At 38.2% G+C, this 20998-nt stretch overlaps 1 protein-coding gene across 5 annotated transcripts in view; it reads left to right on the top strand.

Annotated features, from left to right (window-relative positions):
- pdzrn3b (PDZ domain containing RING finger 3b) overlaps positions 1 to 19980 on the top strand; it is a 115931-nt gene extending 95951 nt beyond the window's left edge. For 4 of the 5 annotated variants that reach the window (XM_067460224.1, XM_067460223.1, XM_067460227.1 and 1 more), the window contains 7 exons: positions 12546 to 12790; positions 13579 to 13666; positions 16258 to 16356; positions 16499 to 16561; positions 16644 to 16745; positions 16844 to 16960; positions 17697 to 19980. In XM_067460224.1, coding sequence (XP_067316325.1) covers positions 12546 to 12790; positions 13579 to 13666; positions 16258 to 16356; positions 16499 to 16561; positions 16644 to 16745; positions 16844 to 16960; positions 17697 to 19232 — 2250 coding nt within the window. In that variant the 3' untranslated portion in view covers positions 19233 to 19980. The remainder of the gene's footprint in view (positions 1 to 12545; positions 12791 to 13578; positions 13667 to 16257; positions 16357 to 16498; positions 16562 to 16643; positions 16746 to 16843; positions 16961 to 17696) is intronic. The other variant, XM_067460225.1, reaches the window with a different exon arrangement.
- The last annotated feature ends 1018 nt before the right edge of the window (positions 19981 to 20998 follow it).

The raw sequence follows: 20998 nt of genomic DNA, 5'->3' as shown, positions 1-20998 counted from the left end.
GACATTTTTTTCAACAACAACAAAAAAAGCAATTCTAGGAATAAACCTTTTTCTGGCTGTTTTCAGATTTGTAGAGTGCCGAGAAGAGAAATCTAAATCCCATTTGCAAAAACCTTTAACTCTAATATGTGAAAAACAAAACTTTTTGAACCTGGCAACCTTTGAACCTGTTAGAATAGTAGCGTGCTTATAGTGGCGAGCATTCATCGTGGAAGAGCGGCTTAGCTTCCACTGTGCCTTTGTGTTGTATTCTGGCAACATTTACCAAAATTCTGTGTTAAAAAAGAGGTTCAGTTGGCCTATTGATTTCAGTGTAGCGGCCCCATTTAACAAAACCGCTCACGGGAAAAGAGAATTAGTCCCTGTAAAGCTACAGGTCGAGAGAAGGTCATTTTCCCCTTCAGTTAAGATAATTAGAACCGAGAGAAGACACTGCGAGCTTGCCACGCCATCCCAGAGTAAACTTGATCTCTCTCTTACTTTGCTGAACTCGCTGCTTCAAACACGAAAGGTATGCACCATGTGGAGATCTAGTCTCCTTTGTCCCTGATGGGCCCATGTTGGCCCATCATGTTGGTGGAGACTGTTTTTGACAGCTCCGTGGCTCCTAATCTCCCTAGAAGTGGCCTGTAATGGCCATGGCGCCTGTCTGCACCTTGCGCAAGACCTTCATGTTAATTAAAGTATCAAAACAGTCAGGCTGTTGAAGCTCAGACTCAGATTAGATTTGTTCTGAATAAATTCTAGCTAATGCGTTTTGCTAGTGGCTTTACAAACATTGGCAGTCTTTTCACAATCTTCGCAGAAATTAAATATCCCCCAAAGAAAGGCACGTTTATTTGCATAGCACATTTCATACATATAGTCATTCAAAGTGCTCTGCATAGAAAGGAATTCAAAATAATTATAACGGATGATTAGGAAATAAAGTCAACAATAAAAAGATAGAATAAAAAATGTGATTCCGATCCAATGTATTTAAAATATAATTAAAAACAAGTAAGAAGAAAAGAGAAATCTATGCAGAAAAATGTCAAAGAAAAGGTGGAAATAACATCACAACGTTTATTTCCATCAAGAGGCGCAAAAGTTTTTGGTCAAGATGTCGAATTGACAATGCAAGAGCCGAGCACTCTGTAAAGTCTCCTCCAGCACATCCCAAAGACTTTCAATGAATTTAAAAATGAAAATGTGATGTTTATACCCCCAGTGCATCCAACATGTAGGTGTCTTTGTTACAACAGATTTTTAACTGTTGTAACTGTTGTGTCATATAATGCATGTCAATGGGTAACAATGAAAGCAAAAAAAAACATGGCCTGTGGCTCATGATGACACATTGATATCTTAAGACACAAAACGATCAGTTTGACACAAATCGAGCCGTATTCATATAATTTTTTTACCTCAAATAGAACGCTATATCCAACAGCCTGGAGCTCACTTCACTTCCGGTAAAGGTGGTTAATACACACACTCTGGCGTCGTGTTGTATTTGAGGTAAAAAATGATATGAGTACGGCTCGATATCTCACACAAACTGATTGTTTTGTGTCTTAAGATATCAATGTGTCGTCATTAGCCACAGGGCTCTTTGTGCATGTTGTCTAAGCATGTTTTTCTTTTTTGCTCTCATAGAATTGTTACCCATTCACATGCATTATATGAGCTACACACAGCAACTGTTGGAGGTAAAAATCTTAATTTGGGTTCTGCCGAAGAAACAAAGACATGTTGGATGAACATCAAATTTTAATTTTTGGGAGAACTGTCCCTTTAAGGTCTGGACTCAGAGGTGAAAACGATTCTTCATGCTCCTTCCCGACCATTCCTTCACAATTTGAGCCTGATGAATCTTGACATTGGAACCCTGGAATATGCCATGGTGTGTTTTCCTACATGGTTGTTTAAAAAATTAAAACCTGCACACTCCATCACTTAGTGTTAGAAGAACTGTTGCCAAACATAACATGCTGGATACATTATAATCACTGCAATAATGATCCAGTCATAGACACTTAAGCATTTGCCTATATAAATCCAAACAGTGTCTTTTCTTTTTTCCTTTTTTTGGCTGGGAAGTATATATTATGATGTTATGTAGTGTTAAAATGTTATGTAGTATTTTGCTTCATTCCATCCATCAATCCATCCAACCAAATATTGTTTTATGTTTGTGTCATTTAGTGGCATTGTCTTTTCCAAACTGCTTCCACCATCTCAATCCTTCCTGCAATCCCCTCTTCCCCTGATTAGTCTTTACAGTGATAGGATAGAAAAACAAAACGGTTTGCTCGTTGCTGTGGGAAAATCGACTGAGTGTAGTCTAGTTAGCTTAATCAGGGACAGGTCCTCCCCACTGCGCCTCCGCAGCTGTTTCACGCTGTAGCAGGTGGCCGGCAGCCATTCGGGAGAGTCTGGAGGCTTACACACTAACATTTTCCTCCGCTGGCAGTGATGGGTAGACAAAGCATGGACGTGATGCAGATGGAATGAGACAAAGGGGCAGATGAAATACAGACATAATATGACAATATTGACATGTAATTGACAGTGCTGTAGACACAAAATTGATTTACCATAGCAAAGTAAAGACATAACACGAACCATTTAAGCACAGACTCAGTGTGACTGACTAAACATGTCAAGGTACAGACAAAACATATCAAGCAAGTGTTAGGAAGGGTTAATTGTAAACCAAATGTAACCTCATAAATGACTGATTTTAAATACTCACAAGTGTAAATTTTAGTAAGGTTTATGCTTAAAACAAGACAACATTTTAACAGTGGGGCAAATTTAATGAACTCAAGATACTGTATCTTATCTGAAAATTTGTATTAACTAACAAAACGAGGCAAAAACACTAATAAGAAAATAAACTCTACTAGAGTTTTACGTAATATAATTAGTAAATGTGTATAAGCAATGCAATATACTAATGACCTATATATATATATATATATATATATATATATATATATATATATCAGATACTTTTTTCATTTAAGTATTGAATAAAATATTTTTATTTGTAATGAAATATATGTATATGTTGTTTTTACATTGATCACAATCTTTTTGCAGTGTAGTTTTGCAATGTTTTTTTATTCAGTGGCACGATACAGTAGATTCTCAGTGGGGAATATGAATAGATGAGCAATGTTTTGTCATTAGTCTCCATAAGTCTGGCGCAGATGTGATTATGCACGTTGATAGACAAACACAGGTGTGCCCACACGCTTTTATGGACAGCTTTATTTGCACAGATGCATCAGATTCTTCACAATTAAAATGAAATAAGACCAGATTTAGTGTCCCCAACTGTCTTTGTTTTCACTTGTGACGTTACGTCTGCCATTTGTTCGGTCTAATGCTAGGGGTCAAATATTGTTGCTGTCTGTCTGTTTTATAATTACATACAAGGAAGTAGTAAAAGCAAAGCATGTCAACCCTTAATCCATTCTAACCAAAGAAATGACGACGTTCTTCTGAATCATTTATATTAATAGACCCAATTCTGAGAAGCTAAACTGCAATTAGCATTTCCATCAGAGGACAGGCTTCCACTCCAGAGACTTGTTATTCTTTAGAATGTGATAAGACACAATTTAACAGCATAAAATCGAGTGTGTGCATGTTAGGGGGAGGTGAATGGTGACATGCTTCCCTGGTGTCCATGCTGAGTCATGAATAAAACATGCTAACAGAGAAGTTTGAACTCTCTGGGCTAGAGCAGTTGGCTGGTTTGAATGCTGATGATGGAGCTATTACGTCTCATTTATATTCCGAATGAGCACTCATAGTGACTAAATACTGCTTGCTGTGCGACTCGCTTTAAAAATACTGGGGCTGTTTTGTTTTAAAGAAGTACGTTAACATTCATGGGTACTAAAGGAGTGTGAAGATGGTATTGTCAGCATTTCTAGTGGTAGCTCTCTTTGCCCAGATGGCTTTTGACATGGTATGTCATCATTTGTCTAATATAGGTTTCGTAACATTAAATTCAACACCCATTTGACTAGTGTGTTAGAGCAAATATCGAGGTGAAATGTCAGCAATTTTGCATACATCTTAAATGCCTGCATTATATAATGTTATCCAATTTGATTCAAAACTATATATATATATATATATATATATATATATATATATATATATATATATATATATATATATATATATATATATATATATATATATATATATATATATATATATATATATATAAATTGTGTTGGTTTTTGTTGGTTTAACTTAAAAAAGTAAGTAACCTGGTTGCCTTAAAATTTTGAGTTTATTGAGTTGATACAATGAAGGAAATTTGTTTAATAAATAGAAACTCAAAATATGATTGTATCTGAACCACATAAAAAAATTGATAAATCATGAAAATAGCACTATTTGGCATGTTTCACTGCGTCATCAGAAATAACACACACACAATTACCCAATCTGCTTACAGAATCTTTTAATAATATTTGAATAAACGTTGTCGAATCTCGAAACATTTTCATTGTATTAACTCAAAATGTTAATTTCAATGAACTTAAAATTTTAAGGCAACCAACGTCTTTGAATAAAAAATTTAAAAATAAAAAAATAAAAAGTAAATGCAGGCCCCAATCGAACATTTTCTAGTGACTGATCACATCTAAATAGTTCAGTTGGCCAAATTTAATTTCTGTGAATTAAATTGCATCAATTAACAGATATTCAATTTGGCAAACTGATCAGTCACTAGAAAACTTGGGGCCTGAATTTCTTTTTAATGTGAAGGAAAAAGGTGTAGCTGTTCAATTTGAAGAATAAAATAACTTCAAGCCTTGGACCTTGTTTGTAACCTCTATAGACATTGAGCGGAATGAATTACAATATTCAGATTAGTGGTTATGGTGCAATGAACAATTATTCATTTTCCCTCACTGATCGCATATATATTTGGTTACGTGTTTCTTATATAATCAGATCTCCAGAGTCGTGCTAGATGAGCACAAACTCAGGAGTGAAAGGAAACTAAACAACAGTGATTTCGAAGGCAATAACTAATTATTCACAGGTGTACTCTTTGACAGTAATTAACATGAAAGAAGTTGAGTTTATGCAGGTACCACAGAGAGCCTGGCAGATGGATCTAAAGTTCTCACTTCTGCACTTCTTCTTTACTACATATAAACCAATTTTCTCTTAATCTCCAACACTTTCCATTATCCCTAATTCTGGATGCTAAAACAAAACACTTTTATGCTGTTTACTGTATTTTTCATCGGAGTGTCTATTTACACCAAGTGCAAAAAGTGCGCCTTGTTAGAAAGCGCTATTTACACTAGCTCTGCCCATCAATGCCTGGTTGGGCCACACAAGATAAAAACCTTGCGTGTATCAGCGTCTTCAGTAGTGCAATCAGAAGAACGTATGGCTCATTGAACTGGGTTTTGAAGCGATCAACCCGGGTTCGAATCCGCCTTTTACCAACCTCACGCTTCTCCCTTTTCCTATCACACATCACATCGGAAAGGTATTTGCTTTCAATAAAAATGAAGAAAATGTTCTAAAAGTGGAAATAAAGTGCCTAATGAAATGTTAAATAATAATAAATGTATCTTTGGGAAGGTTTAGGAGTAGGTGTAGGGAAGGTTTTTATTGTCCCATTAAGGTGGCATCGATTTAATAATTTAAATATATCATGTACACAATTATTATTGCATCCTGTTAATGTAAAACAATACTGAGATGCAAAAAGTATGTATCTGCAAAAAATAAAGTATAAAAATAGCATCTAATAGCATCTCTTACAATTTACACATACTGTAAATAACACTGCAATATTTTCACATAGTGTAATTAGCATCTACAGCTATTTGCACTTAGTGCCTTTTTCTACTAATTCATTCCTCCTTGTTTACCAGACCAGGCTAGGATCAGGCCCAGATCTGCAGACTTTTTTCACATTTGCACTGATTTCACAAGGGACAATTGCGTTATTCTGCAAGCATTTTACAGTAGCCAAAATATGGCCTCAAATTTTGCTGAAAGTTCTGTCGGAGATAAGTTCATGTGAACCTGGTTAAAACCTCAAAAACTGCTAGTGAGTTTAGTAAATGGGTGGTAGTGTGGGAAACTGTATTTCCTCAAACAGAAAGTAATGGACAACTCATTATAGGAGGAAAGCAAGGACACGGGAAGCTTGAAGGAAGTGATTTAGCCTCCTACTATTGATCCTCTGTGGATAACAGAAGGTCTCATGCTTAAACAGGATTAAGAGCAAGTAAACAGCGGCGTCTTTTAGCAGGCGTCCATGCTTATCAGGGGCATTAGTTTCCCTCTGTTTGCTGCCTAATCCACGCTGAGATGGCATGCCGCAGCGTATAAAGGTTGCTGTGTTTCAAGTCAGCCCAGAACTGTAAGGAGGTTTCCTCACTCTGAATGAAATAACACACACAGACATACACATCTTCTAGACCATATCAAACCCTGCCAAATTGCATTCCCCCCTCCTCAGTTTTTTTCTTTAGGACTGTTATGTTTGGAAGACAAGGGAATTAAGTCTCTATAGAAAGGACTAACACATGGTGAGAATGTTCTTTCAGGGATTCTGGGAAGAAAAAAAACTTTAAAGGGGTTGTTTCCGACAAAATTAAAATTCTGTCATTAATTACTCGTCTTCATGTCGTTCCAAACCTATAACGCTGCATTCACACGGGGCGTCGGCATTAACTCTTGGCGGAGGGCGTGGCTGAAGCTTCATGCTGATGCGACCATCATAGTGACAACAGCCAATCACACGTCTGCTCTAGGGTTGCATGAACACAATATGCTAGGGGTATTTGCATAGGGCGATCTGATTGGATGACGGAATCTTCAACTTCTGCCGCTTGCAACGCAAGTGAAGCGACGCGACGGAACCCACATTCAGTTCGGCAACGCATGTTCAAAGTAAATAAGAAGCGTGAATGCAGCTTAAGACTAACGTTCATCTTCGCAACACAGATAAAGATCTTTTTGACTTCATTGACTGCAACACTGACACTTTGACGCTTCAAAAAGGTCATGAAGATATTGCAAAAACGAATCCATATGAATCAAGTGGTTTAGTCCAAATTTTCTGAAGAGACTCCCTTTATACAATGAACAGATTTAAAAAGCCTGTGAAAATGAGCTAAAACACTTAACCCCTTAACGCCGCATTCACACGGGGCGTAGGCGTTAACGCTTGACGGAGGGCGTGGCTGAAGCTGGGTGCTGACGCGATCGTCATAGTGACAACAGCCAATCACATTAACTTGCCGCTTGGACCAAAACACAACACAAAAAAAGCACCTTTTTATGACAGCTAGTCTGTGAGACGAAATGGATGCCGATTTGGTGTTATGTGTGATTGCGATTGCCCGTGTAGTTGTTGTCAGTGCACTGCACAGGTGCTCAAAGCTGTTGGCTAGCGTCTGCTGTAAGATATTTGCATACGGCGATCTGATTGGATGACGCCTGCGCTGACGCTTGAAAAGTTGAGAAATCTTCAACTTCTGCCGCTTAGAACGCGAGTGAAGCGCCGCGACGGAACCCACAATTCAGTTCGGCAACGGATGATGTCACCCATTCAAAGTAAATGGGAAGCGTTAACGCCTACGCCCCGTGTGAATGCGGCGTAAGTGTCACTGGCCCACCGGTGGGCCCATTTGCCACTGCATGTTTAAAACAATTATATCCTATATTTATCCTGATCTAATGTTGACAAACTATATATCATTCGAAAGCTTACGAACTCAAGATTCATCCTGTGCAAACCATTTTGAAATCGGACCTTGCGTTACCATGGAAACGGTGTTCTAAATTATTCCAGCGGGCTCCTCCCCAAGTGGCGTCATCATGTTTCATATTTATTTAACATATTTATTTAATTTATAATAAAAACCTTTTCTAATCTTGACAAAACGCATATCGTCGGAAAGGTCTGAGTCTTACGGTTCTATATCTGCAAACTGTTTTGTGATATTTACACAAAAATATATACATTTGACACAGGAAATTGCATAAAAAAATATCAGTGGAATTTCAATGACACCCGGTGGCTATTTGTGGTACAACGCCTAAACAAAACCTCATGGGAACTTCAAATTTTGTGATATCAACTTCAAATTTGGAACACAAATTGATTAGACATATGGCTTTGATTTGATAGTAATTTTAGAGTCCACATTATTTTGTAACATATTTATATTAAATATTAACTATCTAGTACAGTATATTTGATTTACAGTACATTTAAACTTCCATAACTTTTTTTTATACTTTAATTTTTTTAAATTTTAAATTTTTCACTTGACCAATACTTTGCTGACTGTCTTCTTTTAAACAAGACCAAACTTATGTCTATATTCCAAAGCATTCTTGAATTGCAACCATTTAAGTTTGGATAGTGAATTTTCATGTATATTTTCATAAGGGGGGTGACGCTTAAGCAAATGCATGTGGTTCGTCGAATGTAACTGTTATACCCATTTCTAATAAAATGTGGTAAACGGAAGCTCAAGCATGTTTTCTTAATGTGCGAGAACTAATGAGGAATTGATTTTCAAGTAAAAATGCTCCTAATCTGGTTTTGCTTCTGATATTTCTTCGTTGTTGAGTATAGCATCTCCCAATGCATTGTTTATTGATATTGACATTGACAAGTAGCGGGAAAAAAGGTCTAATCCACCTTGCAAAAGAAAAGATTGACTTTTGATCATTCTGGTACGAACCAGAGTTGGAGTAATTACATTAATTCTTGTAAATCATTATCTGTAATGGTAAATATACCATGCTAACTGAGGTGAGGTAAGCAGGATATTTAGTATATTGGAAATAAACTGCAATTTTGTTTAAGGCCTTAAGCCAAATCCCAGATCTAGATTAAGGCTATGTTTAGCTACACTGCCATTCAAAAGTTTGGTTCAGTAAGATACAAGCACGAAAATATTAAGCAGCATGCGAAGTCTATATTTTAAATGTAATTTTGTCAGTATGAATATTGTTTCTGTTCATTGTCTAATGCAGTGGCATGTGTCATCCCTGAGTGGTCATCCACTGGGTCCGTGTTAAACAGAGGGTGAAGAGGATCAGTTTGCACCATTCTGGTGTGTGTACTCCTCAGTGAGACGTGTCAGAGGTGAGCTGTGTGAATGGGGGTCCCGGTTCACTCCTCCTCCTCCTTGCTGAAGAGGCAGTGAGGCAGAACGTTTCCAGGGTTGAGGCTTTGTCTCGGGGTCGTGGGCTTCGAGGAGGAGAGGGATTCCTAAACACTTAAGTCTTACCGGGAACCAGACAGACACACAGAAAGGGATGATTGTGTTATTGACCTAGCTGATGGAGAGTGAGTGAGGAAAAGTAAATCTATACAGAATTGAATGGGAGTTAAGAGTTGAAAGGTAATATAAAGAAAAGGAAAGAACTGCCATTTTCCGTAACAGCAGTGAAGTAATATATATATATATATATATATATATATATATATATATATATATATATATATATATATATATACTCTATAAAACTTGGTGTTTTGTATTTTGTATCATTGTACTGACAATTTTATTTCTACACTGTAAAAAATTATTTTAAAAAAATAAGTTACCTGGTTGCCTTAAAATTTGAGTTCATTGAAATTAAAAATGTGAGTTTATACAATGAACATTTTTGATAATCGACAAACTTTATTCAAATATTATTAAAAGATTTTTTTCGACAACCTTTATTAAAATATTATTAAAAGATTTTGTAAGCATATTGGGTAATTGTGTGTGTGTTATTTCTGATGACGCAGTGAAACATGCCAAATAATGCTATTTACATGATTTATCAATTTTTTTTGTGGTTCAGATACAATAATATTTTGAGTTTCTATTTATTAAACAAATTTCCTTCATTGTATCAACTCAAATTTTTTATTTCAATAAACTCAAAATTTTAAAGCAACCAGGTTGCTTACTTTTTTAAGTTAAACCAACAAAAACCAACAACAAAAAATTACAGTGTGGCTCAGATAAAATAATATTTTGAGTTTCTATTTATCATTGTATCTTCATTCATCTTCACCTTCATTGTATCAACAAAAAAATTTAATTTCGATAAACTCAACATTTAAAGGCAACCAGATTACTTACTTTTTTTAAGTGAAACCAAAATTATAATGTTTTTACAGTGTTGTTTTACGTTTTAAATACCATGTCGTTTTGAAATGTGCCATGTTATGAGATGGTTATAGTGTGGTACTTTGACATACTGTGGTACTAAAATTAATTTATCATGAAGTATCATGTCAAATAAAACTTTTTTTTTTTTTTTCATTTTTTAAGGATTTACTTAATGTTGAAGTACCACATACATTCCACAGTATATACATAGTCATTCAGGACCATACTACATATAAAATAAATGTAGCATGGTTTTTACATCTTATACGCATCACCGTACTATTAAACCTCCGTAAGTTAATATATGGATTGGAAAAAAATAAGTAAAAGGCTTCCTTAGTGTTCATTTATGAAGCTGGTGAATCTTTGTTTCGGTTTGGAAGTTTCAGAGTTTGGATTCATATTGGATGTTCCAATTATCCCTCGGGCTGGGATTAGTTTTAATCCTCTTGGTTATTAGTTAACATATTCCCTCTTCAAAGCTGAAGTGCTCCGATCCTGCCTGTTTGAAAATCCGAGAATTTGATCCAGCAGCTTGTGAATTAGACTTTATATATATTTCTCACAAGTGATTTGTTTATTTATAAAGAAAACTGAATGCACAACGGATGCATTTCTAAAAGCCGTGTGAGAGGTTTGATACTGTGGACAAGGGGCAGAAATGTTTGATGTTAAAGAATATGGCATATAACTAGAGAAATCCATCCATGCCTCTCAGAAAATGTATCACTAAGCCATTATTTGTATGCAAATATATGTGTGCACGCATTTGGAGATATACAAGATGTTTGTGCATTCTGAAGCATTGCATCACCCAGTTTCTTGTGTTTTTTCTTTGAATTTCATCACACCCTTGTGTGTGTGTGTGGGGTGTGGGGGGGGGGGGGGCATGTTTAGGACACAAATGTGTATGATGACATGGGTATGACATAGGTATTACAAGGAGAGGGTTAAATATGAAGACGCCATGTCCCCACTTTTCAAAATGCTTATAAATCATACAGGATTTTTTTTTTTTTTTAGAAAGTAAAAATGCAGAATGTCTCCTGTGATGGGTAGGTTTAGGGACAGGGGCAGTGTAAGGGGATAGAAAATACAGTTTGTACAGTATAAAAACCGTTACACCTATGGAATGTCCCCATATGTCACAAAAACAAACGTGTGTGTGTGTGTGTGTGTGTGTGTGTGTGTGTGTGTGTGTGTGTGTGTGTGTGTGTGTGTGTGTGTGTGTGTGTGTGTGTGTGTGTGTGTGTGCGTGTGCGTGTGCGCGTGTGTGTGTGTGCAGATTTGCTTAAGTGGGTGTGAATGCCTCAAGCTAAGATCCTATCGAAGCTGTCTCGTCTAGAAATCAAAAATGAACAAATGGGGAATGCTGGGTTTGTTGAGACGAGAACATGGGGAAAAGCTCTATAAGCTCTGAGATAAGAAAGGCGGTTCACCCAAGGTCAAACATCCTGTTAGCAAACACACTAACAGAAACTGTCATGCTTTTGCATCCTAATGAAGGTGCATCAGCTGTTCGGTTCAGCTTGGCATCAGCCTAACCAGGACATTTGTATCGGATGTACATTTCTTGGAAATAATTTATAGGCTACAATACACCATATATATATATATATATATATATATAATTTTTTTTTTTTTTTTTTTTTACAGCTTCTCATTATGTTTTTGGACACGTGTTTGTTATTTGATTGAAGCAATTCATTTGTTCTCAGTATATTACATACAGTTTATTTATTTATTTATTTTATTATCACTCTGCATATCTGCATTAGACAAGAAATGTTTACAATGGTATTAAAGTTGCATATTTTAGTATAGCAACGATTGCAATTTCAGTACTGTACAAATTCATTTTCAAATGTCCCTTCATGTGTGCGATTCAGACCCCATCTGGCCTCGGTTCTCTGCACTAAAGATTGCTTTGAACCTTTCTTTCTCGTTTCCTTCAGCCCTCATCAGCAGAGCTCTGCTCTTGATTGTTGTGTCATGCTTTGGCCCTGAAGCTCGCATTCATTTCCTCATATACAGCGCCCACATTATCTTCCAGGGAGGTCCTCGTCTTCAAATTACTTAGCTAAATTTAGTTCCCTTGGTTCAGTTTGTGTAATGACCCTGATTAATTAGCAAGAGAAGGCTTTCTAATTTATGTTGTTGTTTTGCTGAGTCTATCTTTGACCCCCGAAAGTGGCGAGAGGCACTACAGGCGCTTTGTTCTGTTGTAACGGTGGTTCTTATTGCTTTGCTTCCTTGAATTTGTCCTCTCAGTACAGCTCTACCTTTTATGATGGAGTAGATATTAATGCAGTTTTCTCAGTCATGCAAAACGATTTTTATCATCAGTGCTGTTATGTGTGTCCATTTCAACAGGTCAATGGAAAGGACTTGTCCAAGGCAACGCACGATCAGGCGGTGGAGGCCTTCCGTATGGCTAAAGAGCCTATTATGGTCCAGGTGCTACGCCGTGCTCCCAGACCCAAACCGACAGGCCCAGCTGGGGAAATGCAGGTGGTGGACATCAGCACCCAGACGGACATCACCTTCCAACATATCATGGCCCTCAGCAAGCTTCCTACATCCTCCCCGCCTGTGGATGTGTACCTGCTTCCAGAGGGGTGGGTGACGGCTCTCTGGACCAATCAGAATGCATATCACAGATTTCAGTTATAACTAACTAGTGAAGATGGTGCTTTTTATAGCAAAGAGAGTGCTAAGACACATGACAAATGTAGCCTTTACTTGCCACTGCACATAATTCATAAGTTACTCAACTAGACTTTTAATATTTGTCAGACTAACAGTGTTTTGGCCAAGGGCACAAGATGAAATTAAGTTGCTCTCATTTTTTGGCTCTCACGTCTCACTGCATGTGTCCTCAGGGTTTGTCTCTCACATATTACTGACATCTATTTTTTTTTAAAGAATGAGAACGAGAAAAGATTTTAATTGTTTTTTAGCCAATACACCAAAATTAAATATAAGTTGCTGATATCTAATTTTCGCAGTTGCTTTTTTTTTTTTTTTTTACCTTATTAATTCTTGTACTTGGTAAAAGATTATGGCTGATTTTTTTTAAAACAGAGCTTGACTGGTGCTGTCCAAGAAAAGAAAAGAAAACATAGTTACAGCTCTAAAATCGATTAGATGAGCCATTTTTATCATTTTTATCTGTTATTATTATTATTATTATAAATTAAAATATTTATTGAACATTGCTATCTTTTATCACTATTTCTGCCATTTTATCTTCCGCATGCAAGATGTGAAATTGGCAGCTTAACCAGTAGCATTTCACTGACTGTATTTATTAATAAACCATCTAAAACTTGAATACAGAGTTGCACATTGCCTCTATATTATTGTTCTTTACAGTATAATATTGTTTTGGTTTTATGTTTTCTAGGCACTCTCCTGCACATGAATACTTCGACCCCAATGATTTCCTCGAGGGAATGCAGCACGAGATAGAAAGAGAGGAGCTGGAATATGAGGTAATGCCCTACAGAATCTTTCTCTTTCCTCCGTCGTCTTCATCCCTGAAACGTGAATTAAGACATGCTGACGCCAGGCCTGATGCAAACTGTCTCCACTGATCCATTGGTGAATTGACCAACCACACCCACCCTCACACAGACACCGAAGTGGTCAGCTGTACCGATATCAAGTAGCCTTTTTAGCCCTGTTCCCTTGAACAGATGCAAGATGGGGGTGTCATTATTTACTTTTGTCATTGACTTATATATCAGTGAAAAGAGATAATTGGATAGGTTGGAATTAGACTAACGACTGGCGTGATGGATCTGAGTGTACAATAAGCATAGACAGATTACGCTGTAATGAGAGTGGTGGGCTGTGAGTCATGAGGGGTCACGAGTGAGTCCATAAAGAGATGAAGTTCAGAGACTTATAGTAGCAGATGCTCTGCACGCAGCCCTCTCGACGACCTCTCATTGGCCCCTGAGGGCCTCCAGGTGCCGCAGTGGGGCCCTGTAGACAGAGATCAATGGCCAGGATGGGACCAGTCTGAATGCCCAACAACAACACCTCCCTCTTGCCTTGTTTACCTTGATTAATGCTCTCCGTTGCACTTCAAGGACAAAGTAAAAGCGTTTTAGAAGTTGTGAGGAAATAATGCGTTGAAACACAGTGTTTTGGAGACTTTTCATACTGTAGTTCAGTATTGGCAACTTTTGTAATTATGTTATGCAATTAACTAACCAGCTTATCAAATAGTTTATCAGCATTGTCATGAGCAAATTCATGCTCAAAGTAAGAATCAAGTTTTTTTTTTGGAAATAAGAGATTTATAACGGACATTTATTTCTTGGGTAAATCTCATGAAAACTGTCAAGCACGTTATGATTATATTTCACCCTAAAATAATAAGTAAGGAATTATATGTTTCAGTTACGTTTAAAACGGATTAGGTTTAGGACCATTAAGACTTTTTAATAGACAAAAATACAAAAAAGTTAGAAAAAAGTCTTATTCTCAATTTATGCTGAATTAAATAGTTTAGTTTTCACAAATGTATTAAGCAGCACAATTGTTTTTAACTGTGATTTATAAAAAAAATTACTTGAGCACCAAATCAGCATATTAGAATTATTTCTGAAGGATCATGTGACACTGAAACCTAGAGTAATGATGCTGAAAATTTTTACTATAAATCACACAAATAAATAGGTCTATACTATGTATATATATATGTGTGTATATATAAATATATGTATATGTATAAGGCGAAAATGCCTTGTTGATGCTAGAGGTCAGAGGAGAATGGGCCAACTGATTTAAACTGATAGAAGAGCAACTTTGACTGAAATAGCCACTCGTTAAAACTGAGGTATGCAGCAAAGCATTTGTAAAGCCACAACACGCACAACCTTGAGGCGGATGGAGTAAAACAGCAGAAGACCCCACTGGGTACCACTCATCTCCACTACAAATTGGAAAAAGAGGCTACAATTTGCACAAGAAGACTGGAAAAACTGATGAGTCTTGATTTCTGTTGAGACATTCAGATGGTAGAGTCAGAATTTGGTGTAAACAGAATGAGAACATGGATCCACCATGCCTTGTTACCACTGTGCAGGCTGGTGGTGGTGGTGTAATGGTGTGGGTGATGTTTTCTTGACACACTTTAGGGCCCTTAGGGCCAATTGGGCATCGTTTAAATGCCACAGCCTACCTGAGCATTGTTTCTGACCATGTCCATCCCTTTATGACCACCATGTACCCATCCTCTGATGGCTACTTCCAGCAGGATAATGCACCATGTCATAAAGCTTGAATCACTTCAAATTGGTTTCTTGAACATGACAATGAGTTCACTGTACTAAAATGGCCCCCACAGTCACCAGATCTTAACCCAATAGAGCATCTTTGGGATGTGATGGAACAAGAGCTTCGTGACCTGGATGTGCATCCTAAAAATCTCCATCAGCTGCAAGATGCTGTCCTATCAATACGGGCAAACATTTCTAAAGAATGCTTTCAGCACCTTGTTGAATCAATGCCACATAGAATTAAGGCAATTCTGAAGGTGAAGGGGGTCAAACACAGTATTAGTATGATGTTCCTAATAATTCTTTAAAATATAATAATAATAATCACAATATACTGACCCTAAACGTTTAAACAGTAGCATACCTGGACATGTATTCATTTGTCACCTATTTAAATTGACTAAGACTGATGGTGGAGCTTTTCTTGGTTGTTGTAGATTACAGGGGATTTTTTGCAGTAAGCTGTTTGATTGCTCAACAACAGCTTCATTCACCCTCTATACCGTCATGTCTGCTGTGAGAGCAGCCCCGTGAGAGCTGTGATCTCCATATGTATCTTGTAGATTACTGGTGTTGACACAAGATGAACGAGATTCGGTTCATGTACATGTTTGAGGCAGCATGTAGTTCTGTCGCGGCACTCTTTAATCTGGGCAAATTATTCAAATGTGTAGATCAAGACGACAGATTGTGTACATTTTTATGATTAAGCTGTTTTATGTACACGGTTTGTTTTGTCAACTTACAAATGACTTATAGTTTCTATGCATTGAAATACCCCTCTCTTCTTTCAGGAAGTGGATTTATACAGAACTAATATCCATGATAAATTGGGGTTAACGGTGTGCTACAGGACCGATGATGAGGATGAGACGGGGATCTATGTCAGTGAGGTGAGTTTTATCATGAAAGTAGACATTTTTGTGATTGTAAATGTCTGGGGTACGTTCTCAATTGTGAATTACTGTTTTCTTTGTTGGGGTTTTTTTTTCTTCGGGTATGTATTCTTGGTCACCAATGTTCGTCATTGTGCAGATTGATCCAAACAGCATTGCTGCAAGAGATGGACGAATTCGAGAGGGAGATAGAATCATTCAGGTTAGCTTTATTTCATTAGTCATTTTTCTTATTCCATCATATTCAGGCATTGTCTAAAAAAAATCTCCACTCTACAATTCAGATCAATGGCATCGAGATCCAGAACCGCGAGGAAGCAGTGGCTCTTTTAACCAGTGAAGAACACCCAAATGTGTGCCTGCTATTGGCTCGACCAGAGATACAGGTCAGAGACCCAAAATACAGACACACCATACAGGCTATTCACCAACTTTGAAGGACAGCTGATATATGATAGGTTTTCTCCTGTCCTTGTTGTTTTAGTTGGATGAAGGCTGGATGGATGATGACAGGAACGACTACCTGGATGACCTCCACATGGATATGCTGGAGCAACAACACCATCAGGCGATGCAGTTCACAGCAAGCATGCTCCAGCAGGTACAGTAAATCCATCACAAAGTCACTCGTGGAGTCTGTCAGGAGGCATATCAGTCAATCATAGCTCTGCCTGTCAAGGCATGACATCTAACATATCAATCATAAATTCTGTGTCCGTCACTGTGCAGGAGGTAAAGCGGGCAAGCTAGGACTTTGGTTTAAAGAAAGCATGAGTAGGCCCAATTTGCACCTGGTTCTAAAGGCACAATATGTAACATATTTTGATTTAAAATATCCAAAAATCACTATAACAATGTGATCTATTTTGTATACTTGTGTTTTTACCTTATCCAGATTGTTTCCAAAAATGTTTAAATCCAGAGAAATTAGCTATTAGCACCTATCAGTGATATCATAGCCGCATTACCCTCGATTTCCATGGAACTATGGAAACACCAAAGAAGCTTTAATATAAAAGCTGCACACTTCATCACTTAGGGTTAGAAGAACTGGTGCCAAACATATAACATGCTAGAAACATTAATCACTGCAATAATAATCGGATTCGAGGAATCTTAAGCATTTGCTATTTAAATCCAAACAGCAACTTTTTTTTCCGGACAGACAGTGAAATATGCACAATATGTATATTGATGGGGATGCAGCATTTTGGAAATATTTGATATGATAACTGATAATTATTATTTAATATTAATGTTTAAACCGACTGATATCCAATTTGCAGTATTTAGTCACACACATAGAGTAATGACATTACCTGACTTGTTTCTTTCAGAAGAAGCTGGAGGAAGATGGAGGTACAACAGACACTGCCACGCTGCTCTCCCACCACCATGAGAAGGACAGTGGAGTTGGCCGCACTGACGACAGCACTCGAAACGATGAGAGTTCTGAGCAGGAGAATCTAGCAGATGACCAGACCAGCGCCTCCACCACACTAGGCAGCCGACGCAGACTCGCCTACAGCCAGGACACTCTAGGTAGTGGTGACCTCCCCTTCAGCAGCGAGTCTTTCATTTCCGCAGACTATGGGGACGCAGACTTCTTGGGTGACTTTCCTGCTGACGAATGCGAACGGTTTCGCGAGCTTTTGGAGCTCAAGTGTCAGATGCGGAGCACGGGCAGCAGTGGTACACCGGAGCAGAGCGTGTTCTGGCCCAGTGGCAGTGTAGGTGGTGGACAGGGTGGCGTCGGCGAGGAGGGCGTCGACAAAGAGCTGGAGCTTCTGAACGAGGAGCTCCGCAGCATTGAGCTTGAGTGCCTGAGCATAGTCAGAGCGCACCGCATGCAGCAGTTGCGCGAGCAGTGCCGCGAACAGTCTTGGATGCTACATAACAGCGGCTTTCGCAACTACAACACGAGTGTGGATGCAAGACGCCATGAGCTAGCGGACATCAGCGAACTCCCAGAAAAGTCTGACAAGGACAGCTCCAGCGCATACAACACAGGAGAAAGTTGCCGTAGCACGCCACTCACTCTAGAGCTTTCCCCGGACAACTCCTTGCGGCGTGGAAACGAAAATCAGGCGGAGGCAGGGGCAAGTAGCAGTACATCGGGTGTCAGCAGAATTCTTAAACCTCTGCTGTCGCCTGTCCAAGAGGCTTGCAGCCCCAGCAGGGGTCGCCCGACCTTGTTGAAAGAGTCAGAAGCTGGAACCCAGCCTGAAGTCCGAGAACGCAAAGCAGGTCGTCACGCCCAGCCCCAATCGCCCTATAAACATGCCCACATCCCGGCCCACGCCCAGCACTACCAGAGCTACATGCAACTGATCCAGCAAAAATCAGTAGAGTACGCACAAAGCCAGATGAGCCTAGTTAGCATGTGCCGGGACCCCGTCACTTCTGCTGACTTGGGACCCAAGATGGAATGGAAAGTGAAGATCCGCAGTGATGGTACACGCTACATTACCAAGCGGCCCATCCGGGACAAGCTCCTGAAAGAGCGAGCCCTACGGATCCGAGAGGAGCGCAGCGGGATGACTACAGATGACGATGCCATCAGCGAAATGAAGATGGGTCGCTACTGGAGCAAAGAGGAGCGCAAGCAACACGCCGTTCGTGCCAAAGAGCAGCGCCAGCGCAGGGAGTTTATGAAGCAGAGCCGTATTGACTGTCTGAAGGAGCAAGGGGGCAGCGCCGAAGACAAGAAGGAGCTCAACATCATTGAACTGAGTCACAAAAAGATGATGAAAAAGCGGAACAAGAAAATCTTTGACAATTGGATGACTATCCAGGAACTGTTGACCCATGGTACAAAGTCCCCCGATGGGACACGAGTGTACAACTCCCTACTGTCAGTGACCACGGTGTAGGCTCTGAAATGTTCTGTATATAGGACACTACCGATTGGGGTAGACAATCCTGCCTCGTTCAATGCGGCAACATTTGTAAATAGGAAATAAGAATGCCTTGTCTGAAGGAACTTTGTCATTTGCCAAGAGAAAGTACCATGAGAGTTTGAATAGGACGATGGATTTATACAAGTGATGAGAACATGTTTTCTTATTTGCTCTGTCCATTTCTATATTGAGCTTGTGGTTTGAAATATTATATTAATGAACTGATTAATTACCATTCGTCCTCTTGAAAAGTTTTGCAAGGACCATAAACGACCATCAGCATTTTTTTTTCTTCCAACAAGTAACTAACTATCAGCAGTATTGTACTTTTTTATGCTTTTATGCTTATTAAAGTAATGCAGATATTTAGCGATATGGTCATCACAGAATATGTGGAAGATGTCATTATATACTTTGCAGTCAGGGTTTTACAACAAAAACGATAAGTTTGCTTTACAGATTTGAAAGAAAAGGTGCTGTTATTCCTTAAGTTCATACTTCAGCTACTGTTACATTAGACATGCATCACAGTGAAACCATTTATTAAAATCTAAATCTGTTCTTATTGTTGATATCAATGTTTGTTGTAGACAAAAAAAAGCCTTTTGTATAGGTCTCCATTCTATTACAGCAAGATAATACAGTTTAACAAATCATTAGTTAGGAATGCAATTTGATGTCTTGTAAAATGAGAGAAATAATAAATTATTGTTTTATATTTGATGAGCTTTTGAAATATTGTTGAGCATTTTTTTCTTTTTCAGTACATTTCCACTAAAAAAAAGGTTTCAGTTTGCAGCCACGAAGTTGTGTTTTTCTTCAAACCAGTTTAAATGACGGCAACAAAGGGTTCGGCAGATGTGTGTGTTTCTGTTCATGTCTAAGTCTGTTAGGGGGGTTATGGGTGGATGGTGTCCAAACTTCAGTGACCGCTCGACCTCAGGGCCACTGACCCAGCCCAGGCCCTTGTTTCTGCTTATCTGTCCCCAGCTGTGTGTAGCTCTGAAACGTAGAGCTCAGGTCAGTGAGCAGACCTCTATCTCATTACAATCGCACTGCAATACCACAGCTGCAATGAGCGGCTTCTGTTCCTGGAACACGTACTAGCTCAGTCTTTTTCTGGAAAACTTCATATATTTGCATTTGATGATAAAATATCAAAGTGCAAACAAATGCTAACTTTTCTCAAAACTTTTGTCTTAGTTTATTTCACAGTTTGATTTGACCAATTTTAGTTGATGGTTTAAGTTCAGAAAGCTGTTTATATTGAACTATACATAAACTATATTGGACATGTTCCACAAGGTTTGACAACCGGAAAGTGTCCAAATGTATATATATATATATATATATATATATATATATATATATATATATATAAATGTATAATTTTTTTCCTGAAAGGTGTGCCATATTTTTTTTTAAACAAGTGCAACGTATCTCTTTTGCAATAACATTCATACATTTTAAACATGTCTTAAATGTTGCGTTTACTTTGTGAGGTCATTGTGTATACAGCAAATAGTCTTTTTAGGCATGTACGATTTACCACTGTATTATCTAAAGACTTTGTCAATACAAATGTAACTGAAAAGACCTGTTTCATACCTTGACATCCTCCCCCACACCCCAAAAATAACACACTGCCACAGTTCTGAGGTTATAAAGCATCAAAGCCACTTACTTATGTACTGATTACTTGTATATATAATACTGAGTATATAATAGACAAAAAAGCC

The sequence above is a fragment of the Pseudorasbora parva genome, chromosome 12, assembly GCF_024679245.1.
Source record: "Pseudorasbora parva isolate DD20220531a chromosome 12, ASM2467924v1, whole genome shotgun sequence".
NCBI lineage: Eukaryota > Metazoa > Chordata > Actinopteri > Cypriniformes > Gobionidae > Pseudorasbora > Pseudorasbora parva.
The sequence above is the reverse complement of the archived record's forward strand: the minus strand, read 5'-3'. Positions and strand labels throughout refer to the sequence as shown.